Below are 19,871 nucleotides of genomic sequence, written 5' to 3' on the forward strand. Positions count from 1 at the left end.
TTCAAAGGGTGCATTAAGCCTCTGGGAGCCACTGTGAAGAAGGCACATTTTCTTACACCCAGGGCCCAAAAGGGGTACTGGGTACCTCGAAGCCTTGGTTTTATTTTCTGTGCTCTAGTTAGTGACTGGGGGAGGGGAAGTGCTCAAGTTAGCAGTATCACCTCAACGCAGAGGTCCCTTCTCGCTCTGCAGAGGTCCGTTCTCGCTCTGCTGAGACGAAGTGTGAGTAAATACATTTAATATAACAATAGTATTATAATAACAGTAATTACATGTATAACGTTTGCAGCTCCCCACCCCACCCTCCTATAATGGATTGCATAGCTCTGTTTCCTGTGGCACCCCAGAATGGAGGCCCCAGGAACAACAGCTGACCTGGCAGAGATGAGTGTTCTCAGGGAGAGTCAGGGTGGGACAGGACAAAGGGAAAAACTCAGGCTGGCATGGAGCCGTGTCCTGGGAGTACGCAGCAGCCCAGGATGGGGCAGGACTGGATGAGGGATCACTCCGCCTCCAGAGTATGAAGGCAAGCAAGTGTGGTCACTCTGGTTCCTGCAGGAAGGCACTCGGCTGGAGAGAGCTAGACATAGCAGCGGGGAAACGTGCTGGTCCTCGGACCTCTCTGTCCAGGAAGCAGAGGAAAGGAGGCAGGCAGTGCTCTTCCAGTCCTCCACTATCCCACTGCCATCCCAGCCCCAAATGTGCTGAGAGTGGGGCTGGAGCCAAGTTCACCATCTTCTCTAGAAGCCAGGAGAGAAGAGGGAGATGAGTTGGGAGAGGGAAGAAGCTGACTTCCAAGTAGCTGGGGGAAGGAGGGCAACACGTGCAAGAGGGTGGGCATGCTGGATGCCGTGGAGAGGGGGTATGGACTCACCCAGGTCACAGAGGTGTGGTGGGGTCGCTCAGGGCTCGGGCATGACTCTGAAAGGAGAGGAAGTGCAGTGAACTTAAAGCGTAGGGAAATGTCCTCTTTTCTATACTCCCCTTCTCCCAAGCCTGCCAGTTCACCTCTCTGTCCTCCTCAAAGTTCCTGACTTTTGCTGATTTAATCCAAGTCCAAATGCTTGGAAATATTGACTTTACCCCCTTTCCATCCACTCCTGCACTATACTCCTTTTTTTTTTTTTTTAAGTTTACTTATTTATCTTGAGAGAGAGCGGGAGTCGGGAAGCGGCAGAGGGAGACAGAGAGAGAATCCCAAACAGGCTCCAAGCTGTCAGCATAGAGCCCGACGTGGGGTTCAATCCCACAAACCATGACCTGAACCGAAGTCAAGAGTCAGACTCTTTACTGACTGAGCCACCCACGTGCTCCCAAGGCTCTTTATTTAAGATTCCTTTCTCACTTCTGACCTTGATACCTCTCAGCCAGGCCTATGGGAGGGGAGGAAGACAGACTGGACAATATATACAACCTGAGGGCTTGCTGGGTGCACAGGTTCATTGGTTCCCCCTGCCCCCGTGGGTCGAATGATCAGAATATCCCACCCAGAAAGTGGCTGAAGCAGATCGCCCCATTCCCAGCCCTAATGCAGGGACTTACCTGCCGGGACAGCCCTAAGATCCCTCCACTGGCCAGAGTGGGAGTGCTGCTCCCAGGGTGGGGGGGTTGCAGGCTGGGGCTGTTTCTTGGTCCTGGGGACACATCTCCAGAAGAGTCAAGTGTTTCTGGGGCTGGAGGGGAAGCTAGGGTGAGAGTGGGGTATAGAACCCTTCTAAATTACCTTAAGCAACCAAGCTGCTCCATCAGGGAAGAAAAAGCTCCATAGCAACAGGAAGCTGTGAGTCACCATAGCAATCCATTTGCAAGAGAACCCCCCTACCAAGAGGCAGGAAATTGTCAGCAGCATCATTAGAGCAACCAGGGAAGAAGCGACAGGAAACTATAAGGATTGCCGTGGTGAACCAGGAGGGTACAACAGGAAGCTGAGCAGTTTCCATAGAAACTCAAGGAGAGCTAGAGAGAGAGGTACAGAGGAAGTGCTTCTTAGCAACAGGCTGCTGTAAGCATTACCCTAGCAACCAGATGGAAGGCTCTTTTAGCAATGGGGAAGCTGTACATAGTTGTCATGGCAACTGGGCTACTTGGCTAGAAAAAGGAATTGCTTAGCAGCAAGCAGCCTGAACATCACCACAATGACCCAGCTGTTGAGAGCCACCCCTTGAGAGGTGCCTCACCCAGGGAAATTTGCTTGACGTCCAGATCCCAGGCCTCCTCCTCGACGCGGGCAGGCAGGGAGCAGGCTCCCGGTGAGAGGCCGGGAAGGGAAGGGCCGGCATGCTCAAAGGATGACACGGCCACGGAAGCCCGGGTGCGGGCGGCTGCAGAGAGGGGGGTGGTGGTGGGGTGGTGGTGTGGGAAAGCCCTCCTGGCTCTCTGAAGTGACCCTCAGTCTCATAGAGGGCCTCCCAGTCAGTCCCACAAGTTCTGGGAGGACATGTCCACTCATTACCCTTCCTTACTTTTCCACCACGCCTCCCAACTGCGCCCTCACTCTCAAGGTCTTGACTTCTGGGGGCCACCCCCCAGCACTCTGGCCCTCACCTCTTCCAGTGAGCAAGGCACTCAGCGTCCGCTCCCCAAGGGCTTTGATGTCCAGGAAGGGTTTATTTCCAATGCCCATGGAGACCATCTGCTGCACTCGGAGCTCTAGGGAACAGAGACCCTGTTACCAACCTCCTTCAGCCCCTCTTCGCTCCAAGCCCTAGCACTGGAATGGGAGACTGTTCTTTTGCTCCTTGCCAATTCTCATTCATCTGGTATCTCCTGTTACTCTTGCTGTCGACTGTCACTATATGACGGTAATGGTGCTCCTTGACTTCCTCCTCAGACATCTGTCTCTTGCTTCTTATTTGTTGCATCCTGCCTATTTGGCATTCTGGCCACCCACTTTCTAATACTTACCTTATGCCCTTTATCATGGGTATTAAGAACAAACCCTTCATTTTTTACACACATTTATAGTTTACCAAGTGTGTCCATATATATCACCTTATTTAATTGGGCCTATCACACTGAGATGTAGCTGTTACTTTCCGTTTTTCAGATGAATGGAATAAGGTTCAGAGAATTATAAACAAAAACCCAGCCAAAAAAAAAAAAACCCAAAACAAAACACATGTACTAGTTCAGGTCACACAGCAAGGACATTCTGGACCCCAGGTCCAGTGAGCACTCCCTCATTCCCTTTTGTCCTGCCATTTGTTCTTGCTTGTCTGAAATTGGTAGCTTCCTCTTTTTTTTTTGGTACACCTTAGACTAATTTCTATGTTAGCAATATCTCTCAAGTCAGATCTTGAATCATCTCCTAAGTCGTTCTTTCTCTATCCCACACCCTGTTTTCCCAAGTAGTCTCCACATGCTCTGGCTAACCTCCTCCCATAATCTTGACCCCAAGCGCAGCCTCCCTTGGCCCTGCCCAGTACCCTTGTTGTGAGCCGCTTGTCTCCACAGGAGCTGGGCTATAGAACTGGTCCACTTGAGTTTGATCTCTGGTGAGGCTGCCTGCAGAGTGTATGCCTCTCGTGCACGCCGCCGCCGAAACCACAACTCAAAGCAGAGGCCGCTGTCCCCGATGTTTTCTGTTAGCCCCATGTCAGCAGTCTGAGAAAGAGCGGAGGAGAGTGGGTGAAGACAGAGTGAATCCTGGCTAGATGGTACCACATGGAAAAGCACTACACTTAGCTTGGCATCTGGTGGATGTTCAGTAAATGTTTGCTCAACACCTACCATATGCCAAGTGCTCTACATGTAGGCTTTGTAACAACCATAATTTACAGACGGGGAATGCCCAGAGACAGGAAGCAGCTTGCCCAAGGGCTTATCACAGCTTAGCAGAGAAAGAGGGTTCAAACCCATGTCTACCTTATTCTGAACCTAGGCTTTTTTCTCTATACTGTACTTGCCCTTAAAGAGCGGCAACGAATATAGGGGAGCAAAGTTTAGAAACCCTTAGAATCATGCTGCACTGCCTGACCTAGGACTTTAGATCTCTATTTTATTTTAAAATATTTTATTTTATTTTAAGTGTTTATTTATTTTGAGAGAGAGAGAAAACACATGTGTGGGGGAGGGGAATCCTAAGCAGGCTTCATATCATCAGCACACAGCCTGATGCAGGAATCCATCCCACGAACCGTGAGATTGTGACCTGAACCAAAAACAAGAGTCAGACGCTTAACTGACTAAGCCAGCCAGGCACCCCTAATGATTTTATTTTTAAGTAATCTCTACACCCAACATGGAGCTTGAACTCACAACCCCAAGATTAAGAGGTGCACGCTCGGGGCGCCTGGGTGGCTCAGTCGGTTAAACATCCGACTTTGGCTCAGGTTGTGATCTCGCGGTTTGTGGGTTCGAGCCCCGCTTAGGGTTCTGTGCTGACAGCTCAGAGCCTGGAGTCCCTTTCAGATTCTGTGTCTCCCTCTCTCTCTCTGCCCCTCCCCTGCTCACACTCTGTCTCTCTCTGTCTCAAAAGTAAACAAATAAACAAAAAAGAGGTGCATGCTCTATCGACTGAGCAGGTGCATGCTCTATCGACTGAACCAGCCAGGTGCTGCTAGGACTATAGGTCTCTACTGATGTTTATCTGAATAACAAAGCTGTTTCCTGAGGCAAGGCCTCCATCATCTCACCTCTCTCATCTCAGGTTCAGTTCCATCAGTTCCATCAACTCAAGCTAGAGATAGATAGATAGATAGATAGATAGATAGATAGATAGATAGACAGACTCCTTTCTCCTCACCCCCAGGAACCGCCCCTAACTCAGAAAGCATATATTCTTTTAAAATTTTTTTAAATGTTTTATTTATTTCTGAGAGAGAGAGAGAGAGCATGAGCAGGAGAGGGTCAGAGAGAGAGGGAGACACAGAATCTGAAACAGGCTCCAGGCTCTGAGCTAGCTGTCAGCACAGAGCCTGATGCAGGGCTCAAACCCACGAACCGTGATATCATGACCTGAGCCAAAGTCAGACGCTTAGTCTACTGAGCTACCCAGGTGCCCCTAGAAAAGCACATAATATTCTTAATGGGAAAGGTTCTCTTCCATTCTGGCTTGGAATGCCTTGTGAGTGTCCCACATGAATGATAAGGAAAACCCCAATGACAATGACAGGAATTTCTATCACCCCTGACATCTTAAGCTGATGGTTGATTAAGGTCAAAGCCTGTTTTAGATGACGCAGATTCTGAACCTTGGTTGGTGTTGAATGTTCATAACATCCTGAGTTCTCAAGAAGAGCATGACTTCTTGTCCCATCCCTCCCTACCTCTCGCCATTCCAGCACTGTACCTTAAAGGCCTGCTTGTAAACAAAGGTCTCTGAGCCCCCCTCAGTGCCCTTGAGCTTGCTAAACAAGAGGAGATGCTCAAAGAGAAAGACATGGCGAAGGCACTTCTTTCGGCCACAGATGACAGTGAAGGGGTCCCGGTGCAGGAGCTGTCCCTGCTCCTTCAGATCTGTCTGGGGAAAGGAAAAGAAAAGGTAATTGGCCCTGGGACCCTTTGAGTATATTTTGTGGGGAATAAAAATGAGATTTTTATAAATGAGATTTATAGGGCAAGGGTCCTAATGTACTGGTTCTCAGTCTGAGTGAGGAAATCAGTGAGGGCCTTGTCCTAGAATCCATCCATGTCACCATGCCTAGTGCACCTGGCCTAGCAACATAACCCCGCCTCTTAAGACAGAAGGTACGCTGCATAGTAGGGTTACAGCCTCCCATGGGGAAATCTTTGCATGTTAGGGATGAAGCATCATTCTGACCCAGGAAGAGAATCAGTAAAGAACTGTACGGGAAAGAGGTCTATCCCAGAGGAGGCAGGTTCCCTCCCTGTTCTAGAACTGCTGGCCTAGAAGAAACGAGGTAGGGGAGAATAAGGTAGGTGTTGGGTGTTGAGATGCAGGGGGAAGTGCAGAGTGGAGAAGGAAAGAGAAGAACTGGGAATGGAACGGGAAAGCACATGGGATGTCAGGCAGGACACAGCTTCTTTATTTACAGATGAGGACACTGAGGCCCAGAGAAGTGGGCCTTGGGCCTTGACCAGGGCCATCTAGCTGATTAGGAATTAAGAGCCTGGGCCCTCTGACCTTGAGTCTAGTTCTCTTGTCACCAGCCACACTGCGTCTAAGGCCACAGGGCTAGACAGTGTGAACTGGAGTCATGAGCCATGGCCTCACCTCACAGCCACGCACTGCCTCCACGGCCAGCAGGTCTCTGCCACGGTTCTCCTGTTCCCGGAGCAGCTGCACAGCGGCCCCAAGAGCCTGGCGCTCAGAACTCAGCTCAGGCCCAGCCTCCCTTAGGAGTTCCTCCAGGAGCCGCCCATACCGAGCAAGCTGCTCCAGGGGCTGCTGCAGGGCGCGGGGCAGGTGAGGGCCACTCTCTGTGGAGCCCTAGTTGGGGAGGAGACAGGGATGAGGGAGGTGCTGGAGCTGGTGGGGGCTGAGCTCTGTAGGGAAGGTAGACAGTAGTAGGTGAAGCCTAGATACAGCCAAAGATACGGTGAAAACTTTCCCCAGGAAGAAAGCAGGTAGAGAGGCTGTAGGAGAGCCCATCATTCTCTGTATCTTGAAGGAGAATGAAAGAGAAACAAAAAAATCCCTTACAGTCTCTGGCTTTTCTCTTTTGAAGTCACTTTCATATCTTTTGATGTGACGTGTTTTGCTCCTCAGAGCACTCTGAGTTAGACAGAATGTATACTGCACTCGTTTACCAGATGTAGAGACAGAGACCCAGGGAAAAAAAAAAAGAGTCTTGCCCAAAGTCCCTCAGGATAAAAAGGCAGGCTCACTTGGCTCCCAGGCCAGTGCTCATCCCACCCTCAGCAATTCTGGGAGGTTATGAGTCACCGATGTTCCTGGGCACCTCCAGGAAAGCTTTCCGTCCCCGAGAGACTTTGAGGTTGGTATGTTTTGGGTATTCCTGGCCCCTCTCCTTCTCATGAAGGTTGGAGCAAAGGTTACCTTGGTTGGGGAGCCAAGTGCAGCCAGACCGCTCTCCAGTTTGTGTCGGTGCTTCACGTACTGGGCGTAAAGGCTGAACTGGTCCCCCTGTGCCAGGAAGGAAGAGACAGGCCATCATCTGGTGAGAGACAAGCCTCTCCTTTTCTTCCTCCCCATCCTCACTACAACGCAGAGGAGAGACAGGCCACTGGGTCTGCCTCAGAAGCGACAGGCTCCCGTGTAGAGAGCGAAGGCCGGGCTGTGCTCTAGGACAGGGACATAGGCTGAGGAGATCCACAGGGACCCAGAGAACAGGACTGGGCCCCAGAGTCTCGGACCACACACTTTGGGAGGAGGGCAGGGAATGAATACTGAAAAGAAGGAACAAGTGGATGCAGCTGAAGCATGAGAAGGGAGAGGACCTGGAAGAAGTTTCTGGGGTCACTCACATGGCGAAGGAAGCAGGCCCCAATGCGCAGGGGGTGGGTGGCGCAGCCCTGAAGCTCCCGTAGAAAGTGCGTCCGGTGGAAGCTGCGAAGCCTCTCCCGCATACTCAGGGCAGCGGCCCAGGTGCCCCTCAGCTCAGGAGTCAGCTCAGGCCCAGGGGGCGGCACTGGCTCACTCAAGGTGGCCACGTACTCTTGCTCACAGGCAATCAGCTCAGACACCAGACGCTGCTGGGCACTGCAGGGGCAACAGGGAGTGTCAGAGGAGGTGGCTGGGAGGGAGTCACTACCCCCAACGCCTTCAGTCTTTTTCTTTTGGGCACTTGGACCCACCTCTTGGGCACTAATCAGCCCGGGCTCTCACCTGATGCTTCGCTTGCGCTCCATTCGGGGGGTGCCTACTCCCCAGGGCCCGTCTGGACCTCCGGCTCGGCCCAGCAGCACATGTTCCCGGGGTGAGCACGTCCTATCCACCACCTCGGTACTGGTGACCTCCAGGCCTCGGATCAGCACAGTCCTCGGAGGCCTGCCGTCTGCCTCTGGAGCGAAGTCAGGGCCCTCCTCTTCACAGTCCTCCCCACAGGGGGCCAGGGAGCAATGGGATGGGGCTGCACGGGGCCCAGGGCTGCTGGGGAGCAGCAGGGAGCTGAGGCTGGGTGAGGGGCTATGGGGGCCCCGAGAGGCCCCTCCGCTGCTGGCACTGTCTGCCCGTCGTCGCCGGTGGCCCTGTGGACTCGCCTCCTCTCCCAGCTGTTGCTGAATCCTCCTCTCCAGCTCTTGGCAGCGGGCCCGGCAGCGGCCCCATTCTCGCAGGGCTGCGGGGCTGCCCAGGTCCAGGGCCAGGGCCCGCATTTCCTGGAAGGTGCCGGCGCTGGGCTCCGGGGCCCGCCGCAGAGCCAGGGCTGCCAGCACTGCCTCCCGACCCGGCCCTGCTCCTGCCAGCCGAGCAGAACCTTCATTCACCCATTCGTGTGCCTGCCAGGCCAAAGGGGGCGATCAGGAGTGGGGAGAGAAAGAGTGAGGTCCTGTACCACTCACACATGCTGCCCAGTGACAGATCCTGTCCTCTTTTGCCATGGCTTCCCAGTGCCCATCACCCTCTTAGTCCTCTGAGAGCACTCCCTTCGCTATCCCAGCAGCACTGCCTAACCGTGTTGCTCCGAGCTGGTAGGAGACAGAGGGGCCTGGATGGAAGAAGAGCCAATACTTACCCTGTATTTATCAGCGGCAGGCTCTGTACTAAGTGCTCTTAGGTGTTACCTATATCATCCTCACAGCAGCCCTGAGGCATGCTCAGGTTTAGAAACTTGTCTCAGGTCATTCAGCAAGTAGGTGGCAGAGCCAAGAATCAAAGTAAATGGTCTCCCAAGTCCCTGCATTTAGCTGCTACCTCACCAACTTCTCCATGCAGAAGGCAGGCAATGGTGGGCATACGAGAGGTTCTGCACACACCTGCTGGAAAAAGCGCTGTAGCCGCAGGGCCCGATGGAGGCCACTTTCAACCTGCTCCAGCCGCTGTTCAAAGACATCCAGAACCTTCTGGGAGGTGATGTCCTCCTCTAGGGCCAGGGTCTCCCGGGCCTGGGCCAGGCGCTCCTGCAGAAGGAAGGCTGCACTCAGACCCAGTCCTCAGGCCCAGTCAATCTGCCCCTCCTGCCCTGCATGCTTCTCTTCACCTGCCCCTCTCCCCCTTCTCACCTGAACCTCAGTGCTGAAAGCCCGGAACTGTAGCTCAGTCTCCTGCAGGGCCGACAGGGAGTCCCCGGGCACAGCAAAACTTGCCAGCTGCTCCTCCCCAGGACCTGAGAGCCACTGCAGCACCTGAGGCAGATGGGAGCAGGGGGACAGCAGGGCCGTGAGGGAGAAAGGGGCCATGTGGTGGGAAGGAGAGCTGAGATCGAGCTCCAACCCCACCACCCCAAGCCGTGGACCCTTGGGTGAACCATTTCACGTCAGCTGTAGTGTGGGAATGGTACTAGTGCTTGGTAGGAGTTCCCACAAGGGTCAAGTGAGAAAGCAAGTAAGAGAGCTTTTGTAAAGCACCGGAAGAAAGGGAAGTTGGGCTGGCAGGGAGCATTGAGAGAGGCAGGGCTCTGTCTGCAGATGACTTAGATAAAGCTGGTGTGGGCCTGAGGTGGGATGAGGGTCCTCTGGATAACCGAGGGGGCCAGGAGAAATTTCACATCCACGGAGTCCAGCCACAAGTGGGCAGGGGTCCCAGGGGCCTGGCTTGGAGAGACAAGCCAGCGTGTGTGTGTGTGTGTGTGTGTGTGTGTGTGTGTGTGTGGTGTGTGTGTGTGTGTGTGTGTGTGTGTGTGTGTGTGTGTATAGCTCTAGTTGCCCAATATGGTGATCTAAGGACTCTCATATTGGTTCTGGAATATTTAACCAAAAAGGGATGGTAATATTTTCCTCTGAAGAAAGGAAAAAAGGCTGGAAGCTGGGGTAAGATAGTCTGAGAATATCCCTAATAATTAGAGCCCAATTATAAACACTTCTACAGTGCTTTGCTGAATTCATTTGATTATCCTAACACCCTTGAGAGATCAAGAGTCATTATCATCCCCATTCTAAAGATGAGGACTTGGGAATGCAAAGACACTTCAAGATCTGTGCAAATCTCATTCCTAACAGAGCTAGAACTCAAGCTGGGAACTTTAGACGCCAAATTCTATGTGCTAATGGTTTTGAAATGGGGAAAACAGATAACAAACAAGCAAGCAAGCAAACAGTAAGAGATACAACCTTCTGGATACTGGGATGGAGGAAGCCAGTATGTGGAAATCCCAGAAAGCAGAAAGCCCTGTCCCCCACTTTGACATTGACCCTGTGATGACTCTTCCCCTGATGCCCACATTCAGGTCCATGAGGTGTTCACTCACCATGCCTGGGGCTCTGGAGGAACAGTCATATTGCAAAAACTCCCATACCTTACATGTTAGAATAATCCCTGTGGGGCCCTTAACCCCAGGAGAGAATAATGAAGGTTCAGAGAAGCCAGCCTTATCCCTGACTCTTCCCCACATAAGAGGCCTTAGTATCTTCCATCACCTTTTCCTTCCAAGGTGGAGGAAGGTGGGACCTTCCAGCCTCAGGTTTGGGGAAGACATCATATAAAGAGGGAAGCGTGGGTAGAAGTGTAGTTAAAGAGGTGGTATCAAGAGATATTTATTATTTTAAGCTAATACGCACACTAGAATCAATCAGCTCTTCCCAGAATCCCCTAGGGCACCCAAGCATCTTTTACAATCTCACAATTTCTAAGGATTCTTTTTTTTTTTTTTTTTAATTTTTTTTTTTATGTTTTATTTATTTCTAGGAGAGAGAGAGAGACGGCATGAGCAGGGGAGGGTCAGAGAGAGAGGGAGTCACAGACGGAAACAGGCTCCAGGCTCTGAGCTGGCAGTCAGCACAGAGCCCGACGCGGGCTCGAACCCACGAACCGCGAGATCAAGACCCAAGCGAAAGTCGGACGCTTAACCGACTAAGCCACCCAGGCGCCCCCACAATTTCTAAGGATTCTTGATCAAAGATCAAGAGAGGGGCAGGGGAGATCTGGCTTCTCTTCTTTGCTGGTCCTGAGATGCTGTCTCCCCATTGTTGAATCTCACACTGACCAGACCATCCTCCAGGGTGGGGTGAGAAGAGAGGGAGGCTAGGAGAATATCATCAACTGTAAATGTCTGCAGAAAAGGGAGTGCTGGAGGCCAGGCTCCCGAGCCAAGTAAGAGAGGTCTGAGGATTCCAGGCTCACCTGCTGGAGTCGTTGTAGACGCTGCCGCCGCTCCTGCTCTTGCACATGCAGGTTGGAGAGGCGTACAAGCTGGTGAATGGCTTCATCCACCTCCTGGTACAGCGTAGCTGGGCCGGGGCCCTCCAGCCTGGGGAAAGAGAGGGGCAGAACGAACTATTGCCCTTGCCAACCCCTCCCTGCCCCCACCCCATTCCATCCTTGCATCTTAATATGAGATGTAGCACAGCATCGTGGGTCAGAGTACAGGCCTGGATTTGAATCCTGCCTGAATTACTGACTAATCTTGGCCGAGGCATTTAACAGTTCTGATCCTCCAAATCCCTGTCTGTAATCAAAACTAGCACCTGGGGATGTTATGTGAAAATTACAATGAGTGGAAATGCATGATCTCCCATCCAGATACCTGCTCAGTAAGAATTATCTGGCAGCTAAGGTTTACTGACAGCTCTCTGCTATGTCTCCACCCCCCATATCCCCCTGCCCACCCGCCCCATCCCCCCTCATACTTGCTGCTATGGGTGGAACGCAGCCTCATCAGGATGGCTCCCCCGTCCCTCTGCAGCTCCGTCAGCCGGGGATCTGCCAGCACCTTCTGTAGGGGCTCAAGCATTCCTATAGCCTCCTGGGGGCAGGGAGCAGTTGAATGTTGGGGTTCCACCAGAGAGTCTGCATCCCCACCCTTTTGTCCCATCTCATTTCCTACCTCTCCCTCGGGCTCTGCGGCTCCCTCCAGCTCCTCAATGGCTTGCCGCACAGAGCACAGCACACCTTGACACAGGCGGCACAGCCTTGCCACTTCCTGAAACACACACACAGGGATGGAGGTGGGCCAGCCCCAGAGACTCTTACTGAGACAATGCTGGGTTAGTTTCTGACTTTGTTGTTTACTAATTGTATGACATTCAGCAGGTCCAGAAACCTCCCTGAACTTCAGTTTCCTCAGCTGTAAGGACAAGATACACAGGATTTTGTGAGGTTTAAAGAGATGATGCCAGGTAAACACTTAGCATGAGACTGGTACATCATACAGCTTAGTAAACGTGAGTCTCCTTTCCCTCTACGTGCACTAGGTTTTCACCCTATAAAACCCTCCTCTCGGCCTGTTCAGACCCATATCCCTTTTTGATGCATAGCTTAGAGACCATGTTACAGACCCTCTTTCATACTTAGCTCAGATCACATTCGTCTTTTCTTGAACATTCATAGCACTTAGAGCCACAGAATCAGAGATTATAACACAATTGCTGTATTTTGTGGGTAAGGACCCTGAGGACTGAATGTTGGTGTGGGAAACAAGTGCAGAAAGGGTACCATCTCTGGAGGTGGGGTACAGTAATTTGTCCAAGGTAACACGGAACTAGAACCAGACTTCCTGTCAGCTCTTTCCAGAACCTCAGTAAAATTATCTTATGCTCTTCTCCAATAGCTTCTCACTTGTGACCCACCAAAAATCATATGCTGTTTGATATCACATTAAGAACTTGTGTAACAGGAGCACCTGACTGGCTTAGTCGGTTAAACATCTGACTTCAGCTGAGGTCATGATCTCCCAGTTTGTGGGTTTAAGCCCTGCATCAGGCTCTGTGCTGACAGGCTCTGAAACACAGAGTGCTTCCCTCTCTCTCTGCCCTTCCCCCACTTTAAAAAATAAACAAACATTTAAAAAATTAAGGAAAAGAACTTATTTAACACACTCCTCTCATCTGCCCGGCAGCCCATGGCACATGCATAATATTTTGATTGTGGGTTGTGAGCCATAAGTACTTATTGAATTGAGGGGCATTTGGGTAGCTCAGGTGGTCAAGCGTCTGACTCTTGATTTAGGCTCAGGTCACGCTCTCACAGTTTGCTGACAACATGCAGCCTGCTTGGGATTCTCTGTCTCTCTTTCTGCCTCTCCCCACTCACACACACTCTCTCTCTCTCAAAAATGAATATTTTTTAAAAAACCATATTGAATTGAATGGAAAGGAAATCACGTTTTCCTAACCCCATGGTCAGGTCTCAGATCTGCCCTCTCTCTCCCAGAATTTTCTGAGCTGGGTCTTTCCTGGCTCCCAGTGTCTTGGGTAGGGGTGGTGAAGCTTACCTGGTGTGTCTCTACCCAGTAGCTGGGAGAGGGTTCCCTGTGACCTCCCAAGTCCCACGGCAGCTCTTCTGGCTTGGCCACTCTTTTCAGATCACTTTCTGATAGCAACTCAGCACCCTGTAGACATATGAAGGCAGGGGATTCTGGCCTGGCCACCCAGGGGTTCAGGGACCCTCTTCTCTCCCCACTAATAAGGGGGATTAGCTGGGAGTGAGGAGCTCAAACCTGAAGTCCACAGAGTTCAGTCAAAGGGTCATCATGAGTGAGAAGCAGCAGACGCTGAATGAGGGGAGGGTCTCCTGAGTCCTGAGGGCAAAGAAGAATAGCCCTAAACTGTGGGCAATTGGGTGGCCTGGAATGACCACCAGGGAAGGGTTATGGCCAGGAGAAATACCTGTGTCAAGGGATGGTTGGTTACCTGAAGTTGATTTAGAACGGGAATGAGTGCTGGAGGCAGCGGGGGTGCCTTTCGAAGGTCCAGCAGGATGGACAGCCCCAATATCTGGAGATCAGGCCTGTGGGGTCAAGAAGAGCCAAGGATGCAGCGTGTAGGCACCTGTGTGTGTATTGAGGGGATAGCAGCCCATGGTCTGGTTTTACTGTTACTAGTTCTAAAAAGAAGTTAATTCTTGGTACTTTTGGGAAGCAAAGGGCAAAGGGCCAAAGCGTGAGTTTGTTCCAAGAGGCAGTGATCTAGCATCAGGAGTCTATAGTCACATGACTACTAAGTTACAGGATCATGGTCTGGAACATAAGGACTTCTAAGCTCTGGAAGTGTGTGAATTCAATTCCAGTACATAGCATGATGCCTACTAGGTTCTTGGTGCTTAGTCAATAGTTGTTGAGTGAGTAAATCAATACCCTCCCTGATAATTTAGGTAGTGCCTTAGGATATTGAAAGTCAGCAGTGTTGACTTGGAGGATTGATGAAAATATACTGGAGGTCAGAGGTCAGCAAGGTCAGCAGTCAATGACTTAAAAATTTGAGGGGTGAGGAAGTAGGTATCTTAGAGGTCAAGAAATCAGTGTCCTGAAAAGAAAAGGGGTCAGGGTCCTCATGACCAGGAGGTTAATGTCCAGGGTGCTGGTGGTGGGCCTCGGTTACCTGAGCAATGAGTGGAGGTAATGAAGAGCAGTGCTCAGCATGTCTCGGGAGGGTGGGGGTTCTTCAGGAGGGCACGGTGGGGTAATGGTCAGCAGAGCTCGCCCACTCTGGTCCACCCCTCCTGAGGACACAAAATGGCCAGACTGTCCTGGCTGGGGGCAGGCTTTGGCTACCTCCCATCCACCCTGCCTTCTTCCACAGCCCACCCTGATTGCTTCTGTTTCCTTGACCCCTTTCCCTCCTAACACTGATGCCCACTGACCAGTCAGGACAAGGAATCCAGATGCCATCAAGTCCCAAGCTACATCCGGGCCATCAGAGATGGAGACTGGAGAGGCCTCTTCTGGGACACTGTCCCCTTCTACTTTCTGCACAGCCTCCAGGGGTGGTGTTGGTGGGTTGGAGGGACCTTGGAGCCCTTCTGGACCTGTGGGTCCTGCACAGACACAAGCAGATCTGTGGGCCTGAGGTGGGGAGGGTTCTGGCTGTTAGGCTCCCAGCTCCTCCAGCGCTCTCCCTTGGCCCAGCCTATGCTGGCCCTTGCCCTGTGGGCTCCTGTGCCATCTCACCTGCCACGCATGCCAGGGTGGGCCCCTCCTGCTCTTTCTCTCTGGCTGTCTCTTCTATAGGTCCACAGGCTTCTAGGGGCTGAGGCTCTTTACTGTCTGCTGGTCTGGGCTCCTCTTTCAGCTCAGATTCTGGCTTCTCTGAGCCTTTATGCTCCTCCTCAACCGGGCTGCATCCTGAAAGCTCCTGCTCATTTGGCGGGGGCAGACTGACGTGGACTTCCTGGTGGCCGGCCTCTTCCTTGTCCCCAGGGCTCAGTGGAGCACTGTCCCCTCCTCGGCTAAGAGCCCCTCTGCCTGCAGCACGTTTCTTTCTCCTGTTTCCTTTGCCTGTTCTCCGAGGGGTGCCCGGTGGTCCTTCAGCCCCTTGGCCTGCCCCTCCCCCAACCTCCCCTGGCCTCAGGGGGCAAGATTCAGAGGCTTCCCCCAATGTCTCTGCTGGAGACTCAGGTACCTCTAGGGCTGTTGCTTCTGGGAGAGCCTCAGCTCCAGGAGGAGAGGCTCCAGTGCTGCTTCCCTCACCAGGTGGGCGTGCCCCATCCTGGTCCCGGGCCCCCAGACCCTTCTGGTGCATCCAGCCCCGGTGTCTCCTGTGCCGGCCCTTTCCTCCAGCACCCTTTCGGGTGGGTACCGTCCGGGTCCTGGAGAGGGCTGAGGAGCCCTCAGTATCGATGGGGCTCCCCCTCGCAGGCAGCGTCACTTCCAGCAGCTCCACGTACTCGCCCTCAGGTCCTTCAGCAGGGGCATTGTGCCCATCCCCAGGACTCCGGGTGCCCAGGGCCTCCTCAGGGAGTGGAGGGCTGGGGAGCCCTGGGGGTCCAGAGGGCAGTTCAGGGGGCAGTGTGCTTGGCCGATGTCCAACCATGAGGCCCCCTTTGTGCACAAATCGTGGGCAGATGAGCTCTGCCCAGGGCAGCCGCTGAATGCCAGAGGGTGCAGACAGTAGGCAAGTACTGAGGCGACCTGTTGGCCGGTCCTTATTGATGCCTTGCAGCCACTCAGGTGTGAATAGGTAGGCACAGGCCTCATTGGGCACAGGCAACTCCTGCACCCTCCCGCCCCCTGGGGCCAGGCACTTGAGTGCCAGGCGGGGTGCTTGGGCTGCTGAGGGCACCACTTGCAGGTAGAAGTCTCCTGGGCGCAGCAGCTGCCAGGGCAGGGCTGCGAGCTGCACCACCACCTGCTCGTGCAGGCAGAGGGGCCAGCCCTCATGGAAGAAGAGGAAACCGCTGTACTGGGCCTGGGGAGAGAGGTGGGACTGCGCTCAGGCCCCTGCTGATGAAGCCAGCAGGAGAAGGCAGTTAGAATGGGACCACCCTAGGCAGGGCTGGCCTTTGGCCTGGTGGGTCATGATCCCAGGGGAGCTGGAGGGGGGGCATGGGGTGTTCATGTAGCAGAGGAAGGGACTGGGACTGGTCAGTTGTCTGGTAGTAGGAAGCTTCTCTAGGAAACGAGTTCCATGCGTGGGAGGGTAACAACTGAGTCATTACATAGACATGGTCAGCAGATGCCATTGTCTGGAGGGGTCAGAGACTCTTAGGAGTCTTTACATCAGCAGAAGTGAAGGATCTCTATACAACTGCGTCTGGGGGAGTTTGTTGGGTCTTTGGTAGTTAATTTTTTTTTTAGGGGTCAATATTTGGGGAAGACGAGAGGCTGTGTGCGTTAGTATCTGAGTGCCCTGTGCTTCTGGGGGCCATCAGTTTTGGGAGCTGGCATCCCTGGGTAGAGGGAAATTAGTCTGGTTCGTCTCTGAGGCAAGACGGTGGGTCTTAGGGGCCACTCACACAGGCTTCCTGCTGGACCTTGGCAAGGAGGTGCTTGGCGGGCACCAGGAAGTCCAGCGTGTACCTCAGCGCATCCTCCCGATAAGTCCTCTCCACCACCTGGAACACCTGGCCCAACAGTGTGGGGGCTGTTGCCTCGAAGGGTGGGTACAGGGCGGCCAGCGTGCTCTGCACACAGTCTTCCACTGGCTCAGGCTCCTGGGAGAGATAAGACCAGCTGCAGATCTCTAGAGAGCATGGCTCCTGGTATGGGGCTGGCTGTGTCCCCCAGGGGCCACCTCATGCACACAGTGCATGCTTAGAGAGGACATTCAGGAAATAGTGGCTGAATGAGCCTGGGATGGCCCCAGTGGGACACAATCATTGGGAATGCATGGGGCTAACAGTGTGCTCCATGCAGGAGCTCTGAGACGCTGGCTTTGGAAGGCCAGGGAGAATTTGCGGTGAAATGTTTCTGATCTCAGGGCCATTCCTGGTTCTTGAGTTGGAATGATTGCATAGGTACTCCTCAGGGAGAGGCAGGCCTCTGGGCCAACAGAAGATTCAATGATGGCCAAGAGAGCTGGAGAGTGGAGGGCTTTCGCACAGCCATCCTGTAAGCTCCTCCTAACAGGGTCTACCATCTGGGAACCTCCATCTCCAGTGGAGGTGCTACCACCCATGAACAATCATCTCCTGGAAATGGTCATTGGGTGGAAAGAAGGACTGAAGGGCTGGCTGTATGTGGAGTCTTTCTAGCAACCTTCTCCCTCCCAGAGTGGCTCTAAAGCAATCACCCACTCCCAGAGCATGTGGGATTGGGTTACAAAGAACTGGGTGGGAGCAGCTGAAAGAGGAAAAAGTCACAAAAGGGATGTGTGGGGAAGGGAGGAGGCCTCGATGGTATGTATTTTCTGATTCCAGCAGGACCTCTCTGCCAACTCAACCTGCAGCCACTGTCTCAAAAGACTCAGCCCTGCTTCCTCTAGATTTGCCTCCCTAGGTGAGTCAACGGGTATCTTTCTCCATTGCTTACCCTAAACAACCACCCCTCAGGCTATTCTTTTGCAGACTAACTTCTCTTTCAAGATGGCTTTGAAGTTCTTTTTATCAAATTTGTTTGCTGTAAGTGGACAAGGGGATGCTCACTGCCGTGTTCATCTAGTTCTCTATGTCCACCCCCCACCCCCAGTCCTGCTTTGCCCTGCAGACAAAACTGCATATTTTATCAGTTGCCCATTTGTACTGACCCTCTGAGAAGCTAGGGCAGCCAGTCCAGAGAGGACATTCAGTGCGTCAGCGCCGAGACCCAGCCCCAAGGTGTGTGGGCGAGCAGACAGACCCCCCAGTGTTCCGGGGACCGGCTAGCGCAGAGAGGGGCGGGGGGAGAGTGGAGAGGGGAGGGGGTGAGGCAAAGCGGGCTGTCCGGAGGCCAGGAGGGGGTAGCTAGAGCTGGAGCAGCGAGGCAGCTGCAACCCATTAGGGGCGGTGAGCTCATGGCTGAACGAGAGTCTCAGCCACAGGAAACTGCAGCGGCAGGAGGGGAGGAGGGGTCTGGGGTGGGAGGCGGCGGGCAGGAGCATAGAGACCGGCCCTCCAGTCGGCCAGGACCAAAAAGGAGACCAGAGAGACTGAGTCAGCTCTCCCTGGCCCAGTTCCTCTTTTTTCTTGCTCCAGCTTCCCTGCTAGGGGGTGCCCTTCCTCCTGTAGGAAAGCAGCCCCGGTAGTGCTCCTCCCCCTCCTCCTTGCAGTGAGCGCCCCCTGGCAGGGCCTCCCCCCTCCTCCACTCTGCAGTGAGCGCCCCTTTAGCCTTGTACCCCCCATCCCCCTGCAGTGGAGTGGCCGCTCTCTCTGGCAGTGCTCACTCCTTGGGATGATTCTTCAGAGAGAACTTCTGCAGTGAAAGTTTCCAGAATAGTGTCCACTCCTGTTGGTAGGGGCTCCCCCTTAACAGTGCCACCCTGCTTCCTGTGTCTCAAATTTCTGCTTCCAGAGTCCCTTACCTCCTGCGGGGAGCTAGTGTTCCCTCCCCTCTGCAGCCGAGGACTCTGAGACAGTGCTTCTGTTCCCGGCAGAGAAAGCTCTGGGGCACTCTCCCCAGACACCCCCCCCCAATCTCTTGTCTGCTCTGGTAGCGTCACGCCCCCTGGCACTGTGAGTCCCCCTCCCCACTCTGTCCACTATCCTGAAGCAGTCCCTCTTTCTCCACGGGAATTTCCCTCTTTGGCCACGTCCCTGGCCCCAGCCCAGCCACAGCTGTGGCCGGTCCCCCAGGGCCGGATGGGTGGGCCCAGCTCACCGGGCTGGGGACTGGGATGGAAAATGGTGGTTCCAGGCAGGTCAGTTCTCATGACCCGAGGCCGGGCCCCTTCCAGGGCCACTGCAGCACCAACCCGCAGGGGTCTCCCGCGGGTAAGGAGCTGGGACCCGGAGGGGGAGGGAAGATCCTGCAAAGGAAGGCACGGGTCGGGACAGACGAGGGCGGGGGTAAGGTGTGTGGACTGGGGGAGCGACCAAAGGGAGGATGGGGGAGGGGGCGGAGAAGAAGGAAAGAAAGAGCAATACCCGGTGAGGACAGAGCCAGACAGTGGGGCAGACAGATCAAAGAAAAGAAGGGGGGGGGATGGGAGGGAGGAGAGTCCCAGGAGCGCTCGACAGACCGAGGCAGGCGCCGGAGGCACCGGGCTGGGGGCTGGCGGCCCCAAGTCGGCTGCGTTAAGGCGAGGGGGACACCGGGGCTGCGACGCCGGACTCACCATGGCTCCGCGCAGGGCCGCGTCCGACGCTCAGGCGGGCGGGGTCGGGCGCGCCGCCGCCTCCCTCCCGCCGCTCGCGTCTCGCCGGGTCTGGCTGGGGGACAGCTCCGGCCGCGGTGGCGGATCGGCCCGCTTCGGCTCCCAGGCCGCGGGGCCCAGCCAGGGAGGGCCGAGACGGCCGCCCCTCCCCGCCCCGCCTTTCAGTGCCCGCCTCCGCCTGCGCGCCGGACCCCCTGCCGGGACTCCCTCTCCCGCGTGGAGCCTCTCCGCAGCTTCCCCGACGTCCTCAGCAGACCTGTCTCCCTCTCCCGCAACCCGCTTCCTCCTCCGCCCCGCCTTCCAGTGGGTAGCCTGGACCCTGGCCCTCGGATGCCCGCCGTGCCGAGGATGCCCCTCTTTTCCCGCCAGCGCCTTGCTCCCTGTGGGATCAGTTTAGCTTCCGCAGGGGA

At 54.3% G+C, this 19,871-nt stretch overlaps 1 protein-coding gene across 2 annotated transcripts; it reads right to left on the reverse strand.

Moving 5' to 3' along the window:
• Nucleotides 1–221: 221 nt before the first annotated feature.
• On the reverse strand, nucleotides 222–19,509 carry ARHGEF40 (Rho guanine nucleotide exchange factor 40). Of its 2 annotated transcripts, XM_039245261.1 has the most exons (24): nucleotides 19,423–19,509; nucleotides 16,688–16,885; nucleotides 14,904–16,140; nucleotides 14,597–14,770; nucleotides 14,335–14,455; nucleotides 13,648–13,744; nucleotides 13,455–13,535; nucleotides 13,230–13,346; nucleotides 11,844–11,939; nucleotides 11,647–11,762; nucleotides 11,141–11,267; nucleotides 9,085–9,207; nucleotides 8,839–8,982; nucleotides 7,751–8,361; nucleotides 7,390–7,624; nucleotides 6,962–7,048; nucleotides 6,176–6,391; nucleotides 5,291–5,461; nucleotides 3,426–3,603; nucleotides 2,545–2,649; nucleotides 2,178–2,321; nucleotides 1,543–1,673; nucleotides 875–921; nucleotides 222–740 (listed from the first exon to the last, which is right to left on the reverse strand). In XM_039245261.1, the coding sequence occupies exons 1-23, from the start codon at nucleotides 19,423–19,425 to the stop codon at nucleotides 880–882; spliced, it is 4,554 nt and encodes a 1,517-aa protein (XP_039101192.1). In that variant the 5' UTR covers nucleotides 19,426–19,509; the 3' UTR covers nucleotides 222–740; nucleotides 875–879. The 2 variants fall into 2 exon arrangements, with proteins under 2 accessions (XP_039101192.1, XP_039101193.1); XM_039245262.1 differs by lacking the exon at nucleotides 2,178–2,321.
• Nucleotides 19,510–19,871: the final 362 nt, after the last annotated feature.

The sequence above is a fragment of the Hyaena hyaena genome, unplaced genomic scaffold (genome assembly GCF_003009895.1).
Source record: "Hyaena hyaena isolate Hyena2069 unplaced genomic scaffold, ASM300989v1 scaffold_256, whole genome shotgun sequence".
Lineage (NCBI taxonomy): Eukaryota > Metazoa > Chordata > Mammalia > Carnivora > Hyaenidae > Hyaena > Hyaena hyaena.